Source organism: Stegostoma tigrinum, chromosome 7, assembly GCF_030684315.1.
Source record: "Stegostoma tigrinum isolate sSteTig4 chromosome 7, sSteTig4.hap1, whole genome shotgun sequence".
In the NCBI taxonomy this organism is placed as follows: domain Eukaryota; kingdom Metazoa; phylum Chordata; class Chondrichthyes; order Orectolobiformes; family Stegostomatidae; genus Stegostoma; species Stegostoma tigrinum.
Genome location: NC_081360.1, coordinates 14,950,960 through 14,970,054, shown reverse-complemented (window position 1 = coordinate 14,970,054; position 19,095 = coordinate 14,950,960). Strand labels below are relative to the sequence as shown.

General features: G+C 51.3%; 1 protein-coding gene across 7 annotated transcripts in view; it reads right to left on the bottom strand.

Annotated features, from left to right (window-relative positions):
• LOC125454098 (disintegrin and metalloproteinase domain-containing protein 23-like) overlaps positions 1-19,095 on the bottom strand; it is a 153,464-nt gene that overhangs the window by 57,561 nt on the left and 76,808 nt on the right. For 5 of the 7 annotated variants that reach the window (XR_009445923.1, XM_048534444.2, XM_048534439.2 and 2 more), the window contains exons 10-14: positions 17,033-17,104; positions 12,962-13,128; positions 10,634-10,718; positions 5,215-5,305; positions 1,798-1,849 (exon numbers count right to left, since the gene is read on the bottom strand). Coding sequence is in view for 6 of the 7 variants with exons in the window: in XM_048534444.2 (XP_048390401.2) it covers positions 1,798-1,849; positions 5,215-5,305; positions 10,634-10,718; positions 12,962-13,128; positions 17,033-17,104 (467 nt within the window). In the remaining variant the exon portion in view is untranslated. The remainder of the gene's footprint in view (positions 1-1,797; positions 1,850-5,214; positions 5,306-10,633; positions 10,719-12,961; positions 13,129-17,032; positions 17,105-19,095) is intronic. The other 2 variants (XM_048534441.2, XM_048534442.2) reach the window with 1 other exon arrangement.

Sequence of the window (19,095 nt, the reverse complement as noted above, 5' to 3'; positions counted from 1 at the left end):
CTGCAATGCCTTCCAGGTGTAGCCTCCAACATGCAATTGCTGCACAGCACCCATCCCCTCTGTCAATTCTCACCTGCTCGCACCACCACCCAACGCCCTGCCATATCAAGGAAGCGACTAACAACTCTGTTGTCTCAACAGCGCTGCATGCAGCAGTGGCCAGGGCTGGCATAACAAGCAGGTCCCAGGTTCAGAGTCTCAGGCTCGATTGCATTGCAGGTGGGGGCTCACGGTAGCAAAGGGGAGGTGAAGGACCGGGCAGAGGGATTGGGATAAGGAGACAGGGGTCTTCATGGAGAGCCCTAAGCACCGAGTGAGCTCAGAATGCCCCCACCCACTCAATGCCCAAATATTTGTCAAAATTGACGCTGGACAGGAGGGCCCGATGTGATCAATGATTGACACTGAGGGTGGTTTAGCTGCTTACTTCTTTCCCATGCCCAGGTCAAGCTTCAGACAGCTCTGGGCAGAGCAGTAGAGCAATGGGGAATTCTCTATCCGGAGAATTTTATACAATTTCGTCACTGCAGTGACTGTCATGAGGTCAGCCAGGTCAACCTCAGAGTTTGGTTTCCCCAACTGGGCTGCTAATACGGTCCGATCAGGGAGCCCTGGCTGACAGATATAAACAGGAGCGTCAGAGGTTCTGCTCACTCTGAGGGAGCTGGGTCAGCGTCAAGGACTTTCCATGTGTGAATAAAGGGTGACCTGGTGACAGGATACCAGCCTCTGTGGGAGTTACGTCCACCACCATCCCTCACTTCACCTTCCCCAACCCCCTACCGCAGTCTGCAAAACCCAACAGTGGCGCAAGCGAGCAATTCTCCCCTGGGTGCGCCCCAGTTGGAGGGTGTGGTGTTGGGGAGGGGACCGGGGGGTTGAGGGGGTGGGAGTGGAGATGTCACTTGCGGTGGTTCTGTTGCAGTTTATTGATCAATGATGACGTCCCTAGCTGTTCACATACAACCACCGCTGGACAGACAAGCCCAGGAGGGGGTCCGCTAGCCAATCTCTCAGGGAAGCGAGAGGCCAAGGTGGAAGAAGGTGTCACTGCCAGAGCTTACATGCGAGAGACCTTCTTCACCTCACTATGTTGCGTGAGAAATCCTGATTTAAGTTGCAGGCACTGCACAGATACTTTTGGGTGCATTGCCAATGGGAACCAGGAGTGATATGGAGTTTAAAATCAGCACCCGCGGTACACTTCTCCTTCGTCTGGCAGTGCGGTGTTGCCCAGTGGACAACTGTAGGAGAAACTGGTACAGGGCCATCACAGAGGGCCAGACGCCTCGGACTGCTCAGCTCTTGAAATATGAAGGCGGCTGTGGAGAAGCTGGCAATAAGGACAATGTCAGGTCAGAACTATCTGGGGAGGTGGATCAGGCTGGGGCTCTCTTCCCTTGGAGGAAGAAAACAAGGGAGGGGTCATCACAGAAGTTCTCAAACTGAAGGAGGCTTGAAACAAAGGAGAGATTTCTCACTTGTGGGGCAGATCAAGGTGAGAGGTCATAAGCGTGAGGCAGCCACTCAGACATTCAATAAGGAGCTTGGGGCTTCATAACCTGGACAGTGGTGACAATGTGGGATTCACCAGCATGGGAGATAGTTGTAGTGGATGATGTTGGTGCATTGGAGTGGAGCCTGTCGAGGTACGGCTGGGAGAAAGCTATTGAAAGTTACTGAGTTAAAGCAGAATTGGGGCGGGGGGGGCACTCATCAGAAGCATAGACATCATAGGAGACCAGTCTGTCCAAACGCCCTATCACGGCAATGTAAACTTAGCACATTCATACACACCCTGGGTCTTCCATGATGCATCCTGTCCATGAGCCTGGACACTCGCATTCTTCTGGGTGAAAGAGAGAAAAGGACATTATCAGTCTCCTGATTCAGCACGTGTACTGGTTTGAAGCTGGGCTTTAAAGGTACATACTTCACAGCCCTCCTTTTCCACCTGGGGCTGATTTGCCGCAAGTATGAAGAGTAAGGCCCAAAGCCCCAGACCAAACTGATCCCCCACCCACCGTACCCAGCATTCCTGCACTCCCACCGTCCCACCGCACCCCTGGCCCCCCACCTCCCAAATAGATGGGAACTGGCGCTCGGCATTTCAATCCAGTGTGAGCAAGAGATGGAAACCTGGGACAACGTCACGTTTCAAAACAATCTCAGTGAGAGGTAGGAGGAGGAGGAGGAAGAGGAACTCCTGAGTAATAGCTCTGCCAAGCAGCCTGGAGACACAGGCCTCGTTCCATGTTAAATACCACACACATGCGGCTGCAAAAGAATAAAATTAACGCTATGCACAACACTTCAAAGGGAACACTGGCCTTGAGTATTGGAGATTTAGAGGTGACCTCATTGAGATGTTTATGATCATGAAAGTATTTGATAGGGGTTGATGTAGGAAAACTATTTGGTCTGGTAGCCTTTAGGCTTAGAGCCAGGCCATTCTGAGTCGATGTTTTTACATAGAGGGTGGGGGAGATCTAGAACTCACTCCCAAAAGCTGTCTGCAGGTCAATTAATTGAATGGCAGGTCAAGATTGACTAGGAGAATAATGTAACATCCGTGCAACATTCTGTTTCCAATGTCACAAAGGCGGAATTAAAACTCTTACCTTATTGTGCTGGATATTTCACATATTATCTCTTGGACATTATGAAACTCTAACCTAAGGGACGGACTCTGGTCTACAGCAGCTAAACTTCTGCATCTGTGCAGGGCACAAGCTAAGACTCTAGACACACTGCTGACGCAGCACTCAGAGAGGGGTCGGGGAGCCAGTTCTCGGGTGTTGAAAAACACGCTGGATCCGAACTGACAGTCAGATACCTCCCAACTCCACGGGAACTGACAGCCTTATAACTCCCAGATAATAAAATGTGAGGCTGGATGAACACAGCAGGCCAAGCAGCATCTCAGGAGCACAAGCTTTTGTGCTCCTGAGATGCTGCTTGGCCTGCTGTGTTCATGCAGCCTCACATTTTATTATCTTGGAATTCTCCAGCATCTGCAGTTCCCATTATCTCTGATACTACAGCCTTATAACTCCCTCTCTTTTTTTTTGAAACCTCACCCTCATTGGAGCTAATTAGGGATTTGAAGGTTTTCTCAAAAGATTTTACTGCTGCAAGCCGCGAGTTCCAATGGGAGAGTTCTGAATCGATCCCACTGTTCCAGGACAACAGAATCACCGGGAGGAGAGAGTGCAGTCTGACTGCTGCAATGAGAAACCGCCTGGGCCAGGAGTCACTGGGAAAAACAGCCTTTCAGCTAAAAACAAGCCTCTGGGAATTCACTGAATAATTTTCGTTATCAATTGGCCAGGTTTTCAAGATCTGATACCCCGAACAATTTTATTGTCTTTTCTTTTGCATGCTTAGAGAAATTGCATATGTGTTGTTTAAGTAATAGTAGCCACTTTGCATGTTTTAAATCTTTCCTCACCGTGTGGGTTTCATTAATAAAACTTTTAGCTTGTTAAGAACCAAGCTGGCTCATCTTTCTACAACAAGCTGGGCATGGTCAAGCAGATATTTATCAAGTTGGTAACATCACTCCCTTTTAAATTCAAACTCTGTTGTAACCAAGTCAGGAGTAGCACAGAGACAGTCATCCACTTAAATCACAGAATCCCTACAGTGTGGCAACAGGCACTTTGGCTCAACAAGTCCCCACTGACCCTCAGAGCATCCCATCCAGGCCCATCCCCCTCTAACCCACTTAATCAACACATCCCTGAACACTATGAGTAATTTAGCATGGCCAATCCACCCACACTGCACATCTTTGTGACTGTGGGGGGGGAACCCACGCAGACATGGGGAGAACGTGCAAACTCCACACAGACAGTTGCCTGAGGGTGGAATTGAATCTGGGTCCCTGGAGCTGCGAGGCAGCAGTGCTAACCACCGAGCCACCCCTTTTTACCCCTCTGAACTACATCTTAACAGGGGAGAGGAAAAGCTCAAATATAGCATCTTTACCACATGCAGAGCTGTCCTCCACTATTTCAATTTTATAAGGGCAGATCAATCAACCAAATGATCAATGCAGCAACAACAACAACTGCATTTATACAACACCTTTAATGTAGCAGATGTCCCAAGGTCTTTCACAGAGCATCACATGACAAAATATGACGCCAGGCCACAGAAGGAGGCAGTAGTTTGGTGGCCATATGCTTGGTCGAAGAGGTAGGTTTCAATAAGCATTTTAACGGGGTTAAAACAGATGAGGAGGATAAGGAAGAAAACTCAAGGACTTAAAATAAGACAGCTGGAGATGTGACCAACAATGCAAAACAGGGCAGCGCAGGAGGCCACGACTGGAGAGATGCAGAGATCTCAAGAAGGTTCATGGCTGAAGGAGCCTGTAGAGACAAGGGTTAGCGTCTTCTGCTTTCACAAAATCCCACTTCACCCAAGCCCACAAAATTATTTACTTGTATCTTGGGTCAATCAGCGATCCTGGGATTCTGGTGTCTGTACTTCCAGCAGCTTCCCAGTGGCGCTGCTGAGTGCAGGAGCAGCTGGCTTCTGACTGGCTGGCAGTTCCCGGAGGCCATCGCTTCCTTCCCTGGGGAGAGGAGAGGTGGGGAGGCGGGGTCTCAGTCTCAAGGTAAGGTCCGCCAGGGTGACTTGCATTTGCCTGACTGGCTTGTGGGTCAAAGGGCCTTTCACGGCCTCTCAAGCCCCACTGCCCCAGGGAGGGGACAAGGTTAAGCAGAGATCTGAATATGGCAGCTTCAAATGTCACGCTATGGACAATGGTGTCACGATTAAGGTGAAGTTGGAACTCTCACCAGCTCACCTCTTGTCTCCTGCTCCCTCCCTCACCATTCTGAACCATTACTATTTAAATGGCTGACACCAACCATTGTACACATGGCTGTACATCTTTCTTACGTATGCGAACAGTGACACGAAAGAAATAGCATAGGAATCAAGGAAAAGGCAAAGCTCCGAACCATCTCAGGGATCTCCATCTTGTGCTGAGAAAATGCTAAAACAAACAGTTGTGTAACTTGCAAATTTCCATCTTAAACATTCCTATATCCAAGGTTAGGCATCTCATTGCCAAAGAATTTGTGGGGTGTGCGGAATGTGGGCAGGGGTCTCTCCCTCACGGATTGTGAACCAGTGCAATACAACATTCCCCACACTTCCATTATTACAGGCTGATGTCTGGACAATACTAATGGTACTTACTTTTCCTCTTCGATTCGGACTCCCACTGTATGCCCAAGTTCTGCGCAAGGCCCTGCCCCAGCACGACTGGCATCGACCACATGTGTCCATACTAGGAATGGAGAGAGTAAAAGAAATCGGTATACAACACGGATTAGTGAACAGCAAATAGGGATTAGGGGTCCCTTTCCAGCTCGGCAATCCATGACTGCAGGGATCAGTGCTGGGAGTGCAGCAGTTTACCGTACACATTAATGATTTGGAGGAAGGGAGCAAATGCTCTGTAGCCAAATTTGCAGATGATATAAAAACAGGCAGAAAGGCAGGTTGTGAGAGGGGTTCAAACTGTTCACAGTGACATGTTGATAGGTTTAGTAAGTGGGCAAAAGGTTGGCAAACACGGTCCAATGCGAGAAAATATGAAGTTGTTCTATTTGGAATAGATAACAAAAGAACAGGCTATTAATTAAAAGGAGAGAAACTGCAGAAAGCTGCAATACAAAGGGACTTGCAGGTACATGTGCAGGATACGCAGAAAGCTAGCACACAGGTAATCATAAGAGTCATAGAGTCATACAGCAGAGAAACAGACCCTTCAGTCCAACGAGTCCTGCCAACCATGTCCCCAAACAAAACTAGTCCTGCCTGCCTGTGTTTGGTCCATATCCCGCCAAACCTTTCCAATTCATGTACTGAACCAATGTCTTTTAAATGTTGTAACTGTGCCTGCATCAACCCCTTCCTCTGGCAGTTCATTCCACACGTGAACCACTTCTGTGTAAAAAAAGTTGCCCCTCATGTCCTTTTTAAATCTTTCCCCTTTCTCCTTCCAGCTTTGAACTCCCCTACCCTGGGGAAAAGAGCCTTGCTATTTGCTTTATCAATGCCCTTCATGATTCTATAAACCTCCACAAGGTCATCCCTCAACCTCCTAAGCTCCAGCGAAAAAAGTCTCAGCCTAAACAGCTTCTCCTTATAACTCAACCCCAATCGAGAAGGCTAATGGAACATTGGTCCTTATTTCAAGGAGTTTGGAGTATTCGAATCAGGAAGTCTTACTGAAACTGTACAAGGTGCTGGTCAGACTGCATTCGAAGTACTGTGGGTAGTTTTGATCCCCTTGTCTAAGGAAAGACATTGATTCATTGCAGGCAGTTCAGAAAAGGGTCACTAGGATGATCCCTGGTGCAGAGGGATTGTCTTATAAGCAAAGGCTGAACAGGTTGGGACTCTTTTCATTGGGGTTTAGAAGAATGCGAGGTGATCTCATTGAAACATATCGGATTCTTAAGGAGCTTGACAGATAAATGCTGAGACGATGTTTCCCCTCATGGGACAGTCTAGCACCAGAAGGCACAGTCTCAGATATAAAGGGACACCAATTTAAGATGGAGATGAGGAGGAATATATTTTTGGTGAAGTTTGAGTGTCTTTGGAACTCGTTGCCACAGGGAGCTGTGAGGGAAGAGCCCTTGTGTACACTTAAGGCTGAGATAGGTTTCCATCAGTCGAGGAATAGAGGGTTATGGGGAAAGGGCAGGAAAGTGGACGTGAGGAATATCGCATCAGCCACCATTGGACTGAATGGCAGAGAAGACCTGAGGGCTGAATGGCCTACTGCTGTTCCTATTTCTTATGACCTAAAACACTGTGTTGCTGGTTCAGTTTAACAGGGATGAGCTCCAAAGGAAGACCCAGCAAGGTCAAACTATCCAGGCTTTGAAGGAAGGCACAAGCTCACTCTGGGACACATGAAATATAACAGGATACAGCCAGTGAATAATTTCACCTGAACCCAGGTCAATGTGAAGCAACTTACGTTTGCAGCAACCTGTGATATAAATTAGTAGTATCAGGACCTACTTATAACGGGGAATGGATTTTAGCAGAGGCTGTCAGACTGGTTGCCAGGCAAAGTTTAGTGAGTTTGGATGAAAGAGCACCCAAACATAGGAAGGTTACAGCACTAAAGAAGTCCATTCAACCATCCTGACCATGCCCATTCTCCATCTCAGCAAATCAGGTAGTTCCTCTCTCCCACCTTTTCCCAATTGCTCTGCACTTTTCCTTTCAAAAAATTCACTGATGTGATTTCGAGGGTGAGGATTGAATGAGTCTTCCCCCACACTCTCGTTCCAGATGCTAACGACTCACCATGGACAATGCGTTTTCTTTAGAGGTTTTCCTGACATTGCTGTTGTTGTCTGTTGTGGCAATCACCGCAAGCTGGCGTGCTCTGGTTCCAGAATGTTCTGCCAATGGGGACAGTTTCTCTCCCCATCTGCTTTGCCCAGGCTCTTCATGATTTTAAACACTTCCATCAAATAATGATCTCCTCTCAATGTTCCCTTCCCTGAAGCGCACAGCTCCAGCTTCCCCGTTCTGTCCTCGTAGCTGGTGCCAGGTGGGTAGGGTGAGGGGCGGAGCACCAAGGTTAGGGTGCTAGATGGGTACGGGGTAGACACCAGAGGGAGTTGGTAGGATGCCTGGAGTAGCATGCCAGATAACCATAAGAGACAGGTACAGGCTAAGTAGGATTTTAGCTGACAGGAGGGAAAGTGCCAGGTGGGTTGGATGTCAACTGCATTAAGTGGCGGGTAGCAGAAATCTGGTCTACTGTGGGTCAGGAAAGTGGATTTGGCTACAGGAAGGATGCTGGGCTGAACGATGGCCACGTCAGACCTGGGGTTTGTGTGTGTGTGTGTGAGAGGAGGATGCGTTAGTCAGGATTTGGGGGGTGTTGTAAAAAGGAAAAGTGTAGATGGGTGTGTATGTGTGCCAAGTGTGGGAGCTATTGAATTGTTATTCGGGAGTTTGACGATTTAATAGTCTAACCTTTCCTGAGTAACTAACTATTTAACTTCATCAAAACCCTCCGAATTCTCCAGATTAAACAGAGACTCCAGGTGTTGAGGAATTGCCTAGTGGAATCTTCAATTTCCTGGGCAATTTCTTCAAAGTCTGCTATCTTGGGATTCCATAGAGTGCCCAAGGGCACCTCCCATCCATGCCGGAATAACAGGTGTCTGGCCAGTGGAAAATCCATTATAGCAATAACGGAGACCCGGCTCAAAGAAGGGCAGGACCGGGAGTTAAATATTCCTTGATGCAAGGTGTTTAGGAACAACAAGGAAGGATTAGAAAGGGCGTGTGGGGTGGAGAATTGTTTGTGGAGAACACCTCAGTGCTGGGAGAGAAAGGATGTACCGGAGGGTTCAAGGGCAGAAACTATTAGATTAGATTCCCTACAGTTTGCAAACAGGCCCTTCGGCCCAACAAATCCACACCGCCCCTTGGAGCATCCCACCCACACCCATACCCCTACAACCCACACACCCCTGAACACTACGGGCAATTTAGCATGGCCGATCCACCTAGCCTGCACATCTTTGCACGGCGGGAGGAAACCAGAGCACCCGGAGGAAACCCACTCAGACACCGGGAGAATGTGCAGGCTTTGCGCAGACAGTTACCCGAGGCTGGAATCGAAGTTGGGTCCCTGGTGCTGTGAGGCTGCAGTGCTAACCACTGAGCCACCGTGCCGCCCCTATTAGGCTAGAACTAAAGAACAAAAATGCTGCAATTGCTCAGTGTAGCTTATAGGCTACCAACAAGTGGAAGGGGAAAAGGTGCAAGAAAATTGCAGACAGTGGCCAAAATTAGAAAGTAGTCATAATGGGAGCTGTAATTAAACAAATACAGATTGGGATAGTTGTAATGAGAGCTGGAGAAGGGTAAGAGTTCTGATTAACGGGGATGTCCAGTACAAAAGCAGAAAGGTCACGATGAGCTTGTACACGGACACCCATTAGTCGGAGTATTGTATCTAATTCTGGCTACCACATTTTCGGGAGCATGTGAGCGCACTGGCAAAAGTGCAGCAGAAGTTGGCGCGAATGGTTACAGGGATGGGAAACTTCAGCCACGAGAGTGGATTGGAGAAGTTGGGACAGTTTTCCTTGGACAGAAGGTGGCTGAGAAGAGATCCGACAGAAGTTTTCAAACTCACAAGAAGACTGGACGCAGCAGATGGGGAGAAATTGCTCCCGCTTGCTGTGTTCATCCAGCTCCACACTTTGTTATCTCAGATTCTCCAGCGTCTGCAGTTCCCATTGTCTCTGATCACAGCATTAACTCTCGATAATGAGAGAGCACAGAATTGAAGTGTCTTACAGAGGAAGCAAATGCGTACTGAGAGAAAAGGGGCTTTTCAGAGGAAATGCTTTGCATACAATATGAGTAAATGCAGGATACCTGGGTTTCCCAGCTAAAATGATCACTCACCTCAGCACCCCTCCTTCCTTGTTTACCAAAGTCACCAAATGTAACATGGCAAAGTTTAAATCAGGAACTACCATTCAGATTGAAACTGAGCACAGAAAACAAAGTAAAAGGTACCGGAATTGAGATAAAAGGGACAGAAATCATTAAAGAAAAAGATTAATTTCTCACAGAAATTATGTTTTGAAGGACTGGGACAATGCCTTTGTAAAAATGAAGTGCAGAGGGCCAAACACTCTGCTTAGCAGGTTACCAAACAGAATACTGCAAAAACGTGTGACTGCACTCTGAAGGTACTGGTTCTAACCTTTTCTGACATGTTTAGTGGGCTATTTGTGGGTAGCTACCACAATGCCACACCCATATTTTAACGTGAGTCAGGAACCAAAGCAGGAGCTGCTGGAAAAGCTCAGCAGGTCCAGCAGCATCTGCAAAGAAGAAAAAATCAGAGTTAACGTTTCGGGTCCAGTGAGCCTTCCTCAGAAACGGATCCCTGGAAGCATTGATTCTGATAACAAAGTGTGGGGCTGGATGAACACAGCAGGACAAGCAGCATCTTAGCTTTTGTGCTCCTGAGATGCTGCTTGGCCTGCTATGTTCATCCAGCTCCACACTTTGTTATCTCAGATTCTCCAGTGTCTGCAGTTCCCATTATCTCTGATCACAGCATTAACTCTTGATTTTCTTTCTTCACAGATGCTGCCAGACCTGCTGAGCTTTTCCAGCAACTTCTGCTTGTTTTTGTCCCTGATTTGCAGCATCTGCAGTGCGTTCGTGTTTTCTTTTTATATGGGAGTCCTTTGGCGAGAGACCGTGGAAGAGCAGGGCGTCACAGATTCTGTGTTTAATGGCGGGTGTGTAGACCCCAGAGGTCAGAGTTTGATTTGCTCTGTGAGCACCAAGGGCTCACCAAAGGTTACTGAGGTCGCTAAATACAGGCCAAAGGCAGAGGGCATAATGTCTGGCCGGCTCATCTTTGAAATAAGGCTGAGAGTTATTTTTCCCCCCCGAGGGCCCATGGTACGTGCACTGAAACATCTGATCTGAAAGACAGCACCTCAAGCAGTGCAGCACTGCCCCGACATCAGCTCAAATTCTAGTCAAGGCTGTGAATCAGAAGGAAGGGGGTGCGCTAGGCATCAAGAGGTGAAATTCTTACCTCATTCACCCCGACTCCCCGCGTCAGCGAGCAAACACCTCCAAAGAACGCCATACTGCTCATGCTGCTTTTAAACGTGGTGCCCCTGGTCAACACACACACACACACACAAGGCAATCATAAATGAGGTGCCACAGAAATGGGCACAAAATGAATACAGGAGCGATGAGGAGCTGGCAGAACCGAACTCAACTCCAATCCTGTCATTCCCACTGCTACGTGATATACACAGGGCATAACATCTAACTGCACTGTTACAATGGCTGGACACAACCTCCCTAACTGTTTCACCACCTCGAATCCCTACTGCGCGGAAGCAGGCCATTTGGCCCATCGAGTCCCCGCCGCCCCTCCGAACAGCATCCCAGCTAGCCCCACCACCCTATACCCTGTAGCCCTGCATTCCCCGTGGCTCATTCAACTGGCCTGCACATCCGTGGACACCTTGGACAATTTAGCACGGCCAGTCCACCTAACCTGCCCATCTTTGGAAAACGTGGGAGGTTGCTGGAGCACCCGGAGGAAACCCACACAGACGGTGGGTGGGGGGGAGAATGTGCAAACTCCACACAGTCACCCGAGAGTGGGGGATCGACCCCACGTCCCTGGCACCGTGAGGGAGCAGTGCTGCCCATAACAGCAGCAGGAGCTTACAGCGAGCTGGGGTCCTCATCAGCTGAGAGGCAGAAAGAAATCTGGAGCCTCGGCCGTAGCCCCAGGTCACAACACGCAGGAGCAAGTGCGGGTCACCACAGAAAGCTGGACCTTCCTGGGAGGCCCAGCTGACTCAAAGCGGGTCAGAACGGTGCCACCAGCGTGGGGCTCAGTGCCATTCTGCCTGAAGCAGGTGTCCTCTTTCCCTACACCGCGCACACACCCCCCACCCCATCCCACCCCCAGCAACGACGGTCACGTACCTTTGAGCAGAAAAAGTTGCAGGTTACCACAGAGGGCTCCCTGCACCTCGCCAATACGGTGAAATGGGACTCCATTTACGTTCCCTCTCTAAGCATGCACGGCCAAGCAGGCAGATAGAGGGGGGGGCCACAGCTTATTGGCTCACGTGAAAGACAGTGCCACCGACAAAGCGGCATTCCGACCCCCACCCCAGTCCACATCAGCGCGGCGCTGGAGAGGGGCAGCATCGATTTTTGTGCCCAAGCCCCGACGAGGGTCTCAAATCCAACCCAAACCGTCTCCCCCAGCCCACCCCCTCCAACCTTGCGCCCTGGGCTGAAGCGAGGAGTCCGGTACTGCGCTGGGCGAGCGCCACGCTGTCGGATTTGCCAAAAAAAAACCCGAATGGACAGTCGAGCCGCGATGTCAGCGGTCACGGTGCCGCGGCACTGCCGCACTGGTCGGCACTTCGGCCCGCGGGGCACCGGAGCACAGCTGAGCCGAGAGCGGCAGCAGTTCCTTGAGTTTTTAAACGCGTGTGGCTAGAGCGTGGACAGTAGAGGGGGTCCAGTCGAAATAAAAGCACATGAGCAGGCTGGGAGTCAGCGCTGAGAAAGTTCAAAGGAGGCTCGAAAACGAAGAAAGCTAACTTCGGTTTCCTGACGGGTGTCTGTAGGCGAAGCGCTGATTTTTCTGCTTAAAAACAATGCCTTCTGCAACAGTCAGTCAGCGAGGACATGATGGCAGCGTTTAGTTACCCGCAAAAAAAAAATTCAGACACGGGGTGTGCACGTCACTCAGTTACAGCGCCTCCCTAAGTGCCCCCTTGACTGTCCATGTGGAGGGTGCACATTCTCTCCCCTGTCTGCCTGGGTTTCCTCCCGCTGTCCAGGTTAGGCGAATTATCCATGGGGAATGAAGGATTGCAGGGACAGGGTAGTGCGGTTGGGTCTGGGCAGGATGCCCTTCAGAGGGCTGGTGCAGACCTGATGGGCCAAACGGCCGCCTTCCACAGTGTAGGGATTCCATGGTTGTACCCGCCCTAACTTGTGACCAATCCCGTTTGTCCCACTGGGAGTGGGCCACCATCCGGCAGTTCCTTCAGTTTAACATTTGCATCCTCGTGTTGCAATCCCTAGCAGGGCCTGTTCTTTCCCCTCAATCTCAGGTCAGCACTGGCCCTTGGACCCACCAAAAACTCTCTGTGTCCCCACGCACCCCCACGCAGCGCCCCCCACCACCACCCCCCCCCCACCCGCCGCGCCCCCCCCCCTGTTCCTTGCGTGTCCCCAACTCCCTTTAGCCCACGTCCGGGAACTCTGAAGCCCACCCTCGCCCCACAACCCAATTTACTCTCTCACACCCCTCCCTGAAGTGTCTGACCTCCAGCTCCATGGCACAAGCGACAGCCACAGCGAGCGTTTTACTCACGAGAGCAGTTGCACAGAGTCAGCCTGCTCCCGGATGAACTGCTGTCGGTACTTGGAGAAAGCGCGCAGAGCCTGCATCTGGTCCTGGCCCACGTCGATCCTGTCCTTGTCTGACCACGTTTCCACAGCGACCAGAACCACCCGGGTGTTCAGCTGCTCCTTGAAGATCTGCAACACAGGAGGACAGGGGTTGGGTAAATCCCGTCCGATGAGTGGGCACACAAACGCACGTACAGCCAACGCCTTAGCTTAGCATCAACAGTGCCTCTGACAGTGCAGCTCTCCCTCACTACTGGCCTGGGAGCTGCAGCTCAGATCGTGAGCTCAGGTCTCTTGAGGTGGGGTTTGAGCCCCATCTTCGAAGTCAGAGCCGGGAAGATATTGAAAACGAGCATTCTGTCAGCAAAGCTCAGTGGCATCTCACGCTCACTCTCTTTCACAGAGCAATGGGGTTCCTAGTGGATGCACCAATCTGTGTCGGTTGGGAATATGGGGTCCAAGACGCCGGGAATTCCAGAGCAGGACTGAAACCTTCACCACTGTTTCGCCGAACTGACTAAAATCTTGAGCAGAGCCAAGGGAATCGACCCAGGCAAGAAATGGGGTTTATTCTAGTATTGTTAATAGATGGCCACAAAACGCTGCTCTTACATTCCTCCGTCGTCGGTGAACACGTTAACACAAGGTTGAAAATTCAACACAGCTCAGATACATCATTCGTTCTTTGTTTCTTTACAAATTCAATGTCAGCTTTTGTGCTCCTAAGACGCTGCTTGGCCTGTTGTGTTCATCCAGCTTCACACTTTGTTATCTCGGATTCTCCAGCATCTGCAGTTCCCATTATCTCTGAACAAGAGGCTGACCCTGTACTGTGCCATGGGGTTAAAGGACGCTGTGGCGCTAAGGTCAAAGAAAAGCTCAGGAAGCGTGCCTGAGTCCTCGCTAATGCTTATCTCCTCGGCCAACTGTGGCGGGACACGTAATCTCATTGATGGTGAGAAAGGTCTAGGCCCGAAACATCAGCATTGCTGCTCCTCTGATGCTGCTTGACCTGCTGTGTTCATCCAGCTCCATACCTTGTTATCACAATCTCATCGCTGTACGTGCGTGAGATCTCGTCTGTGGATTAATTCAGCTGGTTGTGCTACAACACTGACTAGCTTTTTTTCCAGTACTGCACTGGGGGTGGGTGGGATTGCGGCGTTGTGGAAGTACAAGTCATTTTGCCCTGCCTGACTTCTCTTCTGTCAGCAGGAGACCCAGGCTTCCCTCTCTCAAAACACAATCCCCACACTGTCCCTGAAGGGAGACTGAAACAGACAGACACCCGACCATCTCCGTATCCCGAATCCCTTAGGCCCTTCAATTCCGTTGGCCTTTCGAGCTTGAAACTGTGATGTATGACTTCTGGTGTGAAATTTACACCTGAGACCATGCTTAATCTGTTCAAAGTTATCCGGTTTAAGACGGGACAAAAACAGAAGCTTCTGGAAAAAAGCTCAGCAGGTCCGGCAGCATCTGTGGAGGAAAAATATCAGAGTTAACGCTTCGGGTCCGGTGGCCCTTCCTTAGAACTGAGGACCTGAAACGTCAACTCTGATGTTTTTTTTCCTCCACAGATGCTGCCGGACCTGCTGAGCTTTTTTCCAGAAGCTTCTGTTTTTGTTCCCGATTTACAGCAACCGCAGTTCTCTCCGTTTTTATCCAGTTTAGGATGGCGTTAACATAGCTGGTGAAGGGGTTTTACGCAGACAGCTCAACAGGGTGGGGGATATGGGGTCAGGAATTTGGTAATCTATCAGCACATTCATTATGTGGATCACGAACCAATACTTCAAGGACCAGTCAGGAAGCAAAACAATAACGGTCTTTTGCAAATACAATCTTAAACAATGAAAAATCACCCAGGCACTAAACAGCTACACTGGCCCTAAAGCCCACCTCTTCCTCCGTTACATCAAGGAATTCGAACAGTTCATCCACTTCACCAGCACCTTCCACCCCAACCTTAATTTCACCTGAACCCGTCTGACACCTCTCTCTCCCCGCCGCCCTAACCTGTCCTTCCTCCCACCTATCCCGTCCTCCCACCTCAAGCCGCACCCCCATTTCCTACCTACTAACCTCATCCCACCCCCTTGACCTGTCCCTCCTCCCTGGACTGACCTATCCCCTCCCTACCTCCCCACCTACACTCACCTTTACTGGCTCCATCCCTGCCTTTTTGACCCGTCCGTCTCCTCGCCACCTGTCTTTTCCTCTATCCCTCTTCAATCCGCCTCCCCCTCTCTCCCGATTTATTTCAGAACCCCCATCCCCTCCTCCATTTCTGAAGGAGGATCTCGGCCCGAAACGTCAGCTTTTGTGCTCCCCTGATGCTGCTTGCCCTGCTGTGTTCATCCAGCGTCACACCATGTTATCTCACATTCTCCAGCATTGGCGGTTCCTACCATCTCGACCGCTGAACATTTCTCTGGTTCGTACTCATATGTCTCTCCACTTCTTTCTCTGTAGCCCCTTCTCTTGTCCCCGTCTCTCTGAGTTCTTGTGCCTGCAATGATTGTGAATCCAGGCCAGCCTTGACATGTAAACAGCATTGTACGTAGCTCCTTCCATCCTGGAGCTGAGTTGGTTCCCATCGACCGAACGATACAGGATAATCCTTGTCAATGTGAACAGGGAGCAGTTGCATCATTACCAAGGCTGCGGTGTCCCTCGCATAAGAGGAAGTCCACTCAGAAATTAAAATCTTTCACCTCTTCAGAGAGTACAAACACGTCACGTTGAGGAAAGGCTCCAGATCTCACAGGAGTACCACAGCGTTCCTCGCGAGCATGAGGGAAGCAGCAGCACCCCCTGCTGGCTGCCAGAGCAGATGCTCAGGAAGGGCTTACTGCGCTCCCTCATTTCTCACGCCACTGTGTCCCACTCCCCAGGCTGCAGCAGGTGGGAAACTCCCGACCTGATCTCGCCCTCGCCACCTCCATCGCCCGTAAGGTACTGGCAGGAGTGGCCCAGTGCAGGCAAAGCCCCGTCTTCACTCGGAGTCCATGTTTTTTCTCCGCGGGGAGCTGCCCAAGGCGCTGCGTGGGACAGACTCAGGACCGACCCAGCAGCCCGGAGCCGCTTTATCACGAGGCGCCGCGGGCCATTAGCGCCCAGCGACCCGTCTTCAGCCACAGTCTGCAACCTCATGGCCCAGCCTGGGCACCGTCACTTGAGCGGAGAGGTCGGTTCTCGGGCAGGGCAAGGTGCAGGAGGGCACGGTGGGAGCAGCGCCAGGAATACCAGCCCACTGGGGTTCAGGGCAAGTTAGATCAAGAACTGGTTTACTGACAGAAGGCTTTTGGTAGCCGAAAGTCTGCGTCCAACACAGGGTTCGGTGCTGGGTTTCTTACAGCCTAGGTTAATGGCCCAGACACGCAGGATCTATGATCCAGAAGCTCACTGGTTTTCCCAAAAACTGGTGACAGAGTAAACAGCGAAGGGGAAAGATTTAGAATACAGGGCAATATAGGACCAGCCGGTCTGGTGGGCCGAGCAGTAGCAAATGGATTGAATCCTGAACAATGTGAGGTGACGCTTTTTGGAGAGGATTTGCAAAACCAGGGTGCGCATACTTAATGGTAGCACCTGAGGAAGTACAGAGGATCACAGGGATGTTGGCGCGCGTCCCCGCAGATCCTCGGAGACAGCAATGCACGCAGCTGAGGAATACGGGAAACTTGCCTTTACTCGTCAAGGCATCGAGCTCCAGGGCAAGGGGCCGTAACGTGACACTGAGCCGCAGCTTTCAACAGCGCCCAGAGCGGTGGGGCAACTGCATGGCTCTTGCAATGCTCGCCGGCGAATTAAAATAAACCTCGCAAACGGCAGGCACATTTCCCAAATCACGTCCTTGGGTCGAAAAGACACCATGCGAAGAACCGAGACACCCACCCACGCACCCGCGGACAGCTTGTGCCTGGGCACCGCCAGCAACTGTCCTGACCGAGGGTCGCGCCCCTAAAACCGAGCTGCCAAGAAGCCCAGCAGCTTATGCGCCGTCACTCGTGTCCGCGCTCTCACTTACAAAGTCCAACAGGTTCACCACCGACTTGGCGAAATTGTTTGTGTGGGGCCGGGAGGACCGGTGTCTCTTGTACTGCGAGGGAGAGAAGAAGGTGAAGCAGCGTCAGATTCCTGCTGAAAGCCGAGAGAGAGACACACAGCGGCAAAAAGCTCCACTGCTGCCCGAGAAAGGGAGAGAGAGAGTGTGTGTGTGTGTGTGTGAGTGTGTGTGTGTGTGTGTGTGTGTGTGTGTGTGTGTGTGTGTGTGTGTGTGTGTGTGTGTGTGTGTGTGGAGGGTGTGTGTGTGGGTGGTGTGTGTGTGGGAGGGGTGTGTGTGTGTGTGGGGTGTGTGTGTGTGTGGGGTTGTGTGTGTGTGGGGTTGTGTGTGTGTGTGTGGGGTTGTGTGTGTGTGTGTGTGTGTGTGTGTGTGTGGGGGGGTGTGTGTGTGGGGGTGTGTGTGTGTGTGTGTGTGTGTGGGGGGTGTGTGTGTGTTGTGTGGGGGGGGCGAGTGTGTTGTGTGGTGGGGGTGTGTGTGTGGGGGTGTGTGTGTGGGGGTGTGTGTGTGGGTGTGGATTGTGTGTGTGTGGGAGTGTGTGTGTGGGAGTGTGTGTGTCGGGGTGTGTGTGTGTGAGGGGTGTGTGTGTGTGTGGGGTGGCGTGTGTCTGTGTGGGGGGGGTGTGTGTGTGTGGGGTGTGTGTGTGTGGGGGGGGTGTGTGTGTGAGGGGGGGGCGTGCGTCTGTGAGGGGGTGTGTGTGTGTGTGTGTGTGTGTGGGGGGTGTGTGTGTGTGTGTGTGTGTGGGGTGTGTGTGTGGGTGTGTGTGTATGTGGGTGTGTGTGCCTGGGGGGGTGAGTGTGGGGGGGGGGTTGTGTGTGTGGGGGGGGCTGTATGTGCGGGGGGTGTGTGTGTGTGTGGGTGTGTGTGAGGGTTGTGTGTGTGAGGGGTGTGTGTGTGTGGGGGGGGGCGTGTGTCTGTGTGTGGGGTGTGTGTGTGCGGGGTGTGGTGTGTGTGTGGGGTGTGTATGTGGGTGTGTGTGTGGGTATGTGTGTGTGTCTGTCTGTGTGTGGGGTGTGTGTGTGTGCGGGGTGTGGTGTGTGTGTGGGGTGTGTGTGGGGGGGTGTGTGTGGGGGTGTGTGTGTGGGGGGGTGTGTGTGGGGGTGGGGGGGTGTGTGTGGGGGTGTGTGGGTGGGTGTGTGTGTTTGTGGGGGGTTGTGTGTTTGGGGGTGTGTGTGTGTGTGTCTGTCTGCGTGTGGGGGGTGTGTGTGTGTGGGGGGTACGTGTGTGTGTGGGGTTTGTGTGTGGGAGGGGGGTGTGTGTGGGGGGCATGTGTGTGTGTGAGACTGTGGGGTGTGTGTGTGTGTGTGTGTGTGGGGGGGGGGGGGGGTGGGGGTGGGGATCATTGCTGTGGTTTTGCCAATGCAAAAGCACGGTGTGCCCCTGCACCGGTCCGCGTCGCACTGGCTGCTCCTCTCCGAGGTGCGCTAAAGGACCTGGGCTTGCCTCCAGAGGACAGGACAGGATGCAGTAAAGGGGACAGGAGCAGACTGCAGGAAGGCACAGCGAGAAACCCAGCACACACAAGCCACGCCAAGAACTGGAAAATGGGGGGCAGCAAAATGAGCACTTGACGTTACTATTTTTAAAGAGGGCACAGAAAAACGGGGAGGTGAACAGCTGTAGGCAAATTATGTTCCGCCAATACTTGAATGGGACAGGGTGAATACGGCTGTTGAAAAAGGCACATGCAATCCTGGAAGACAAAAAGATATTTAAAACAAAATTCGTAAATCTCCAGCGGAGCCTCAATAATTACGGCCACTTTTAGGCACCACGCTTTGTAAACTATATCAAAGGTTTGACAGAGTGTGTGCCAAGGATATTTACTGGAATGATATCAGGAATGAGAAATGTTAAAACTCATGAGGGGACTGTTCCCAGCTGGGGCTGTTCTCCCCAGTGCACAGGCAATGTGGTTGGAGATTTGGTCGAGGTCTGCAAAAATTCTTTTTCCAGTTTGTTGGCAGGATATGAAGGGCACTGGCCAGTACAGCGTCTACTGTGGCCCCTAACTGCCCTGGAGAAGATGG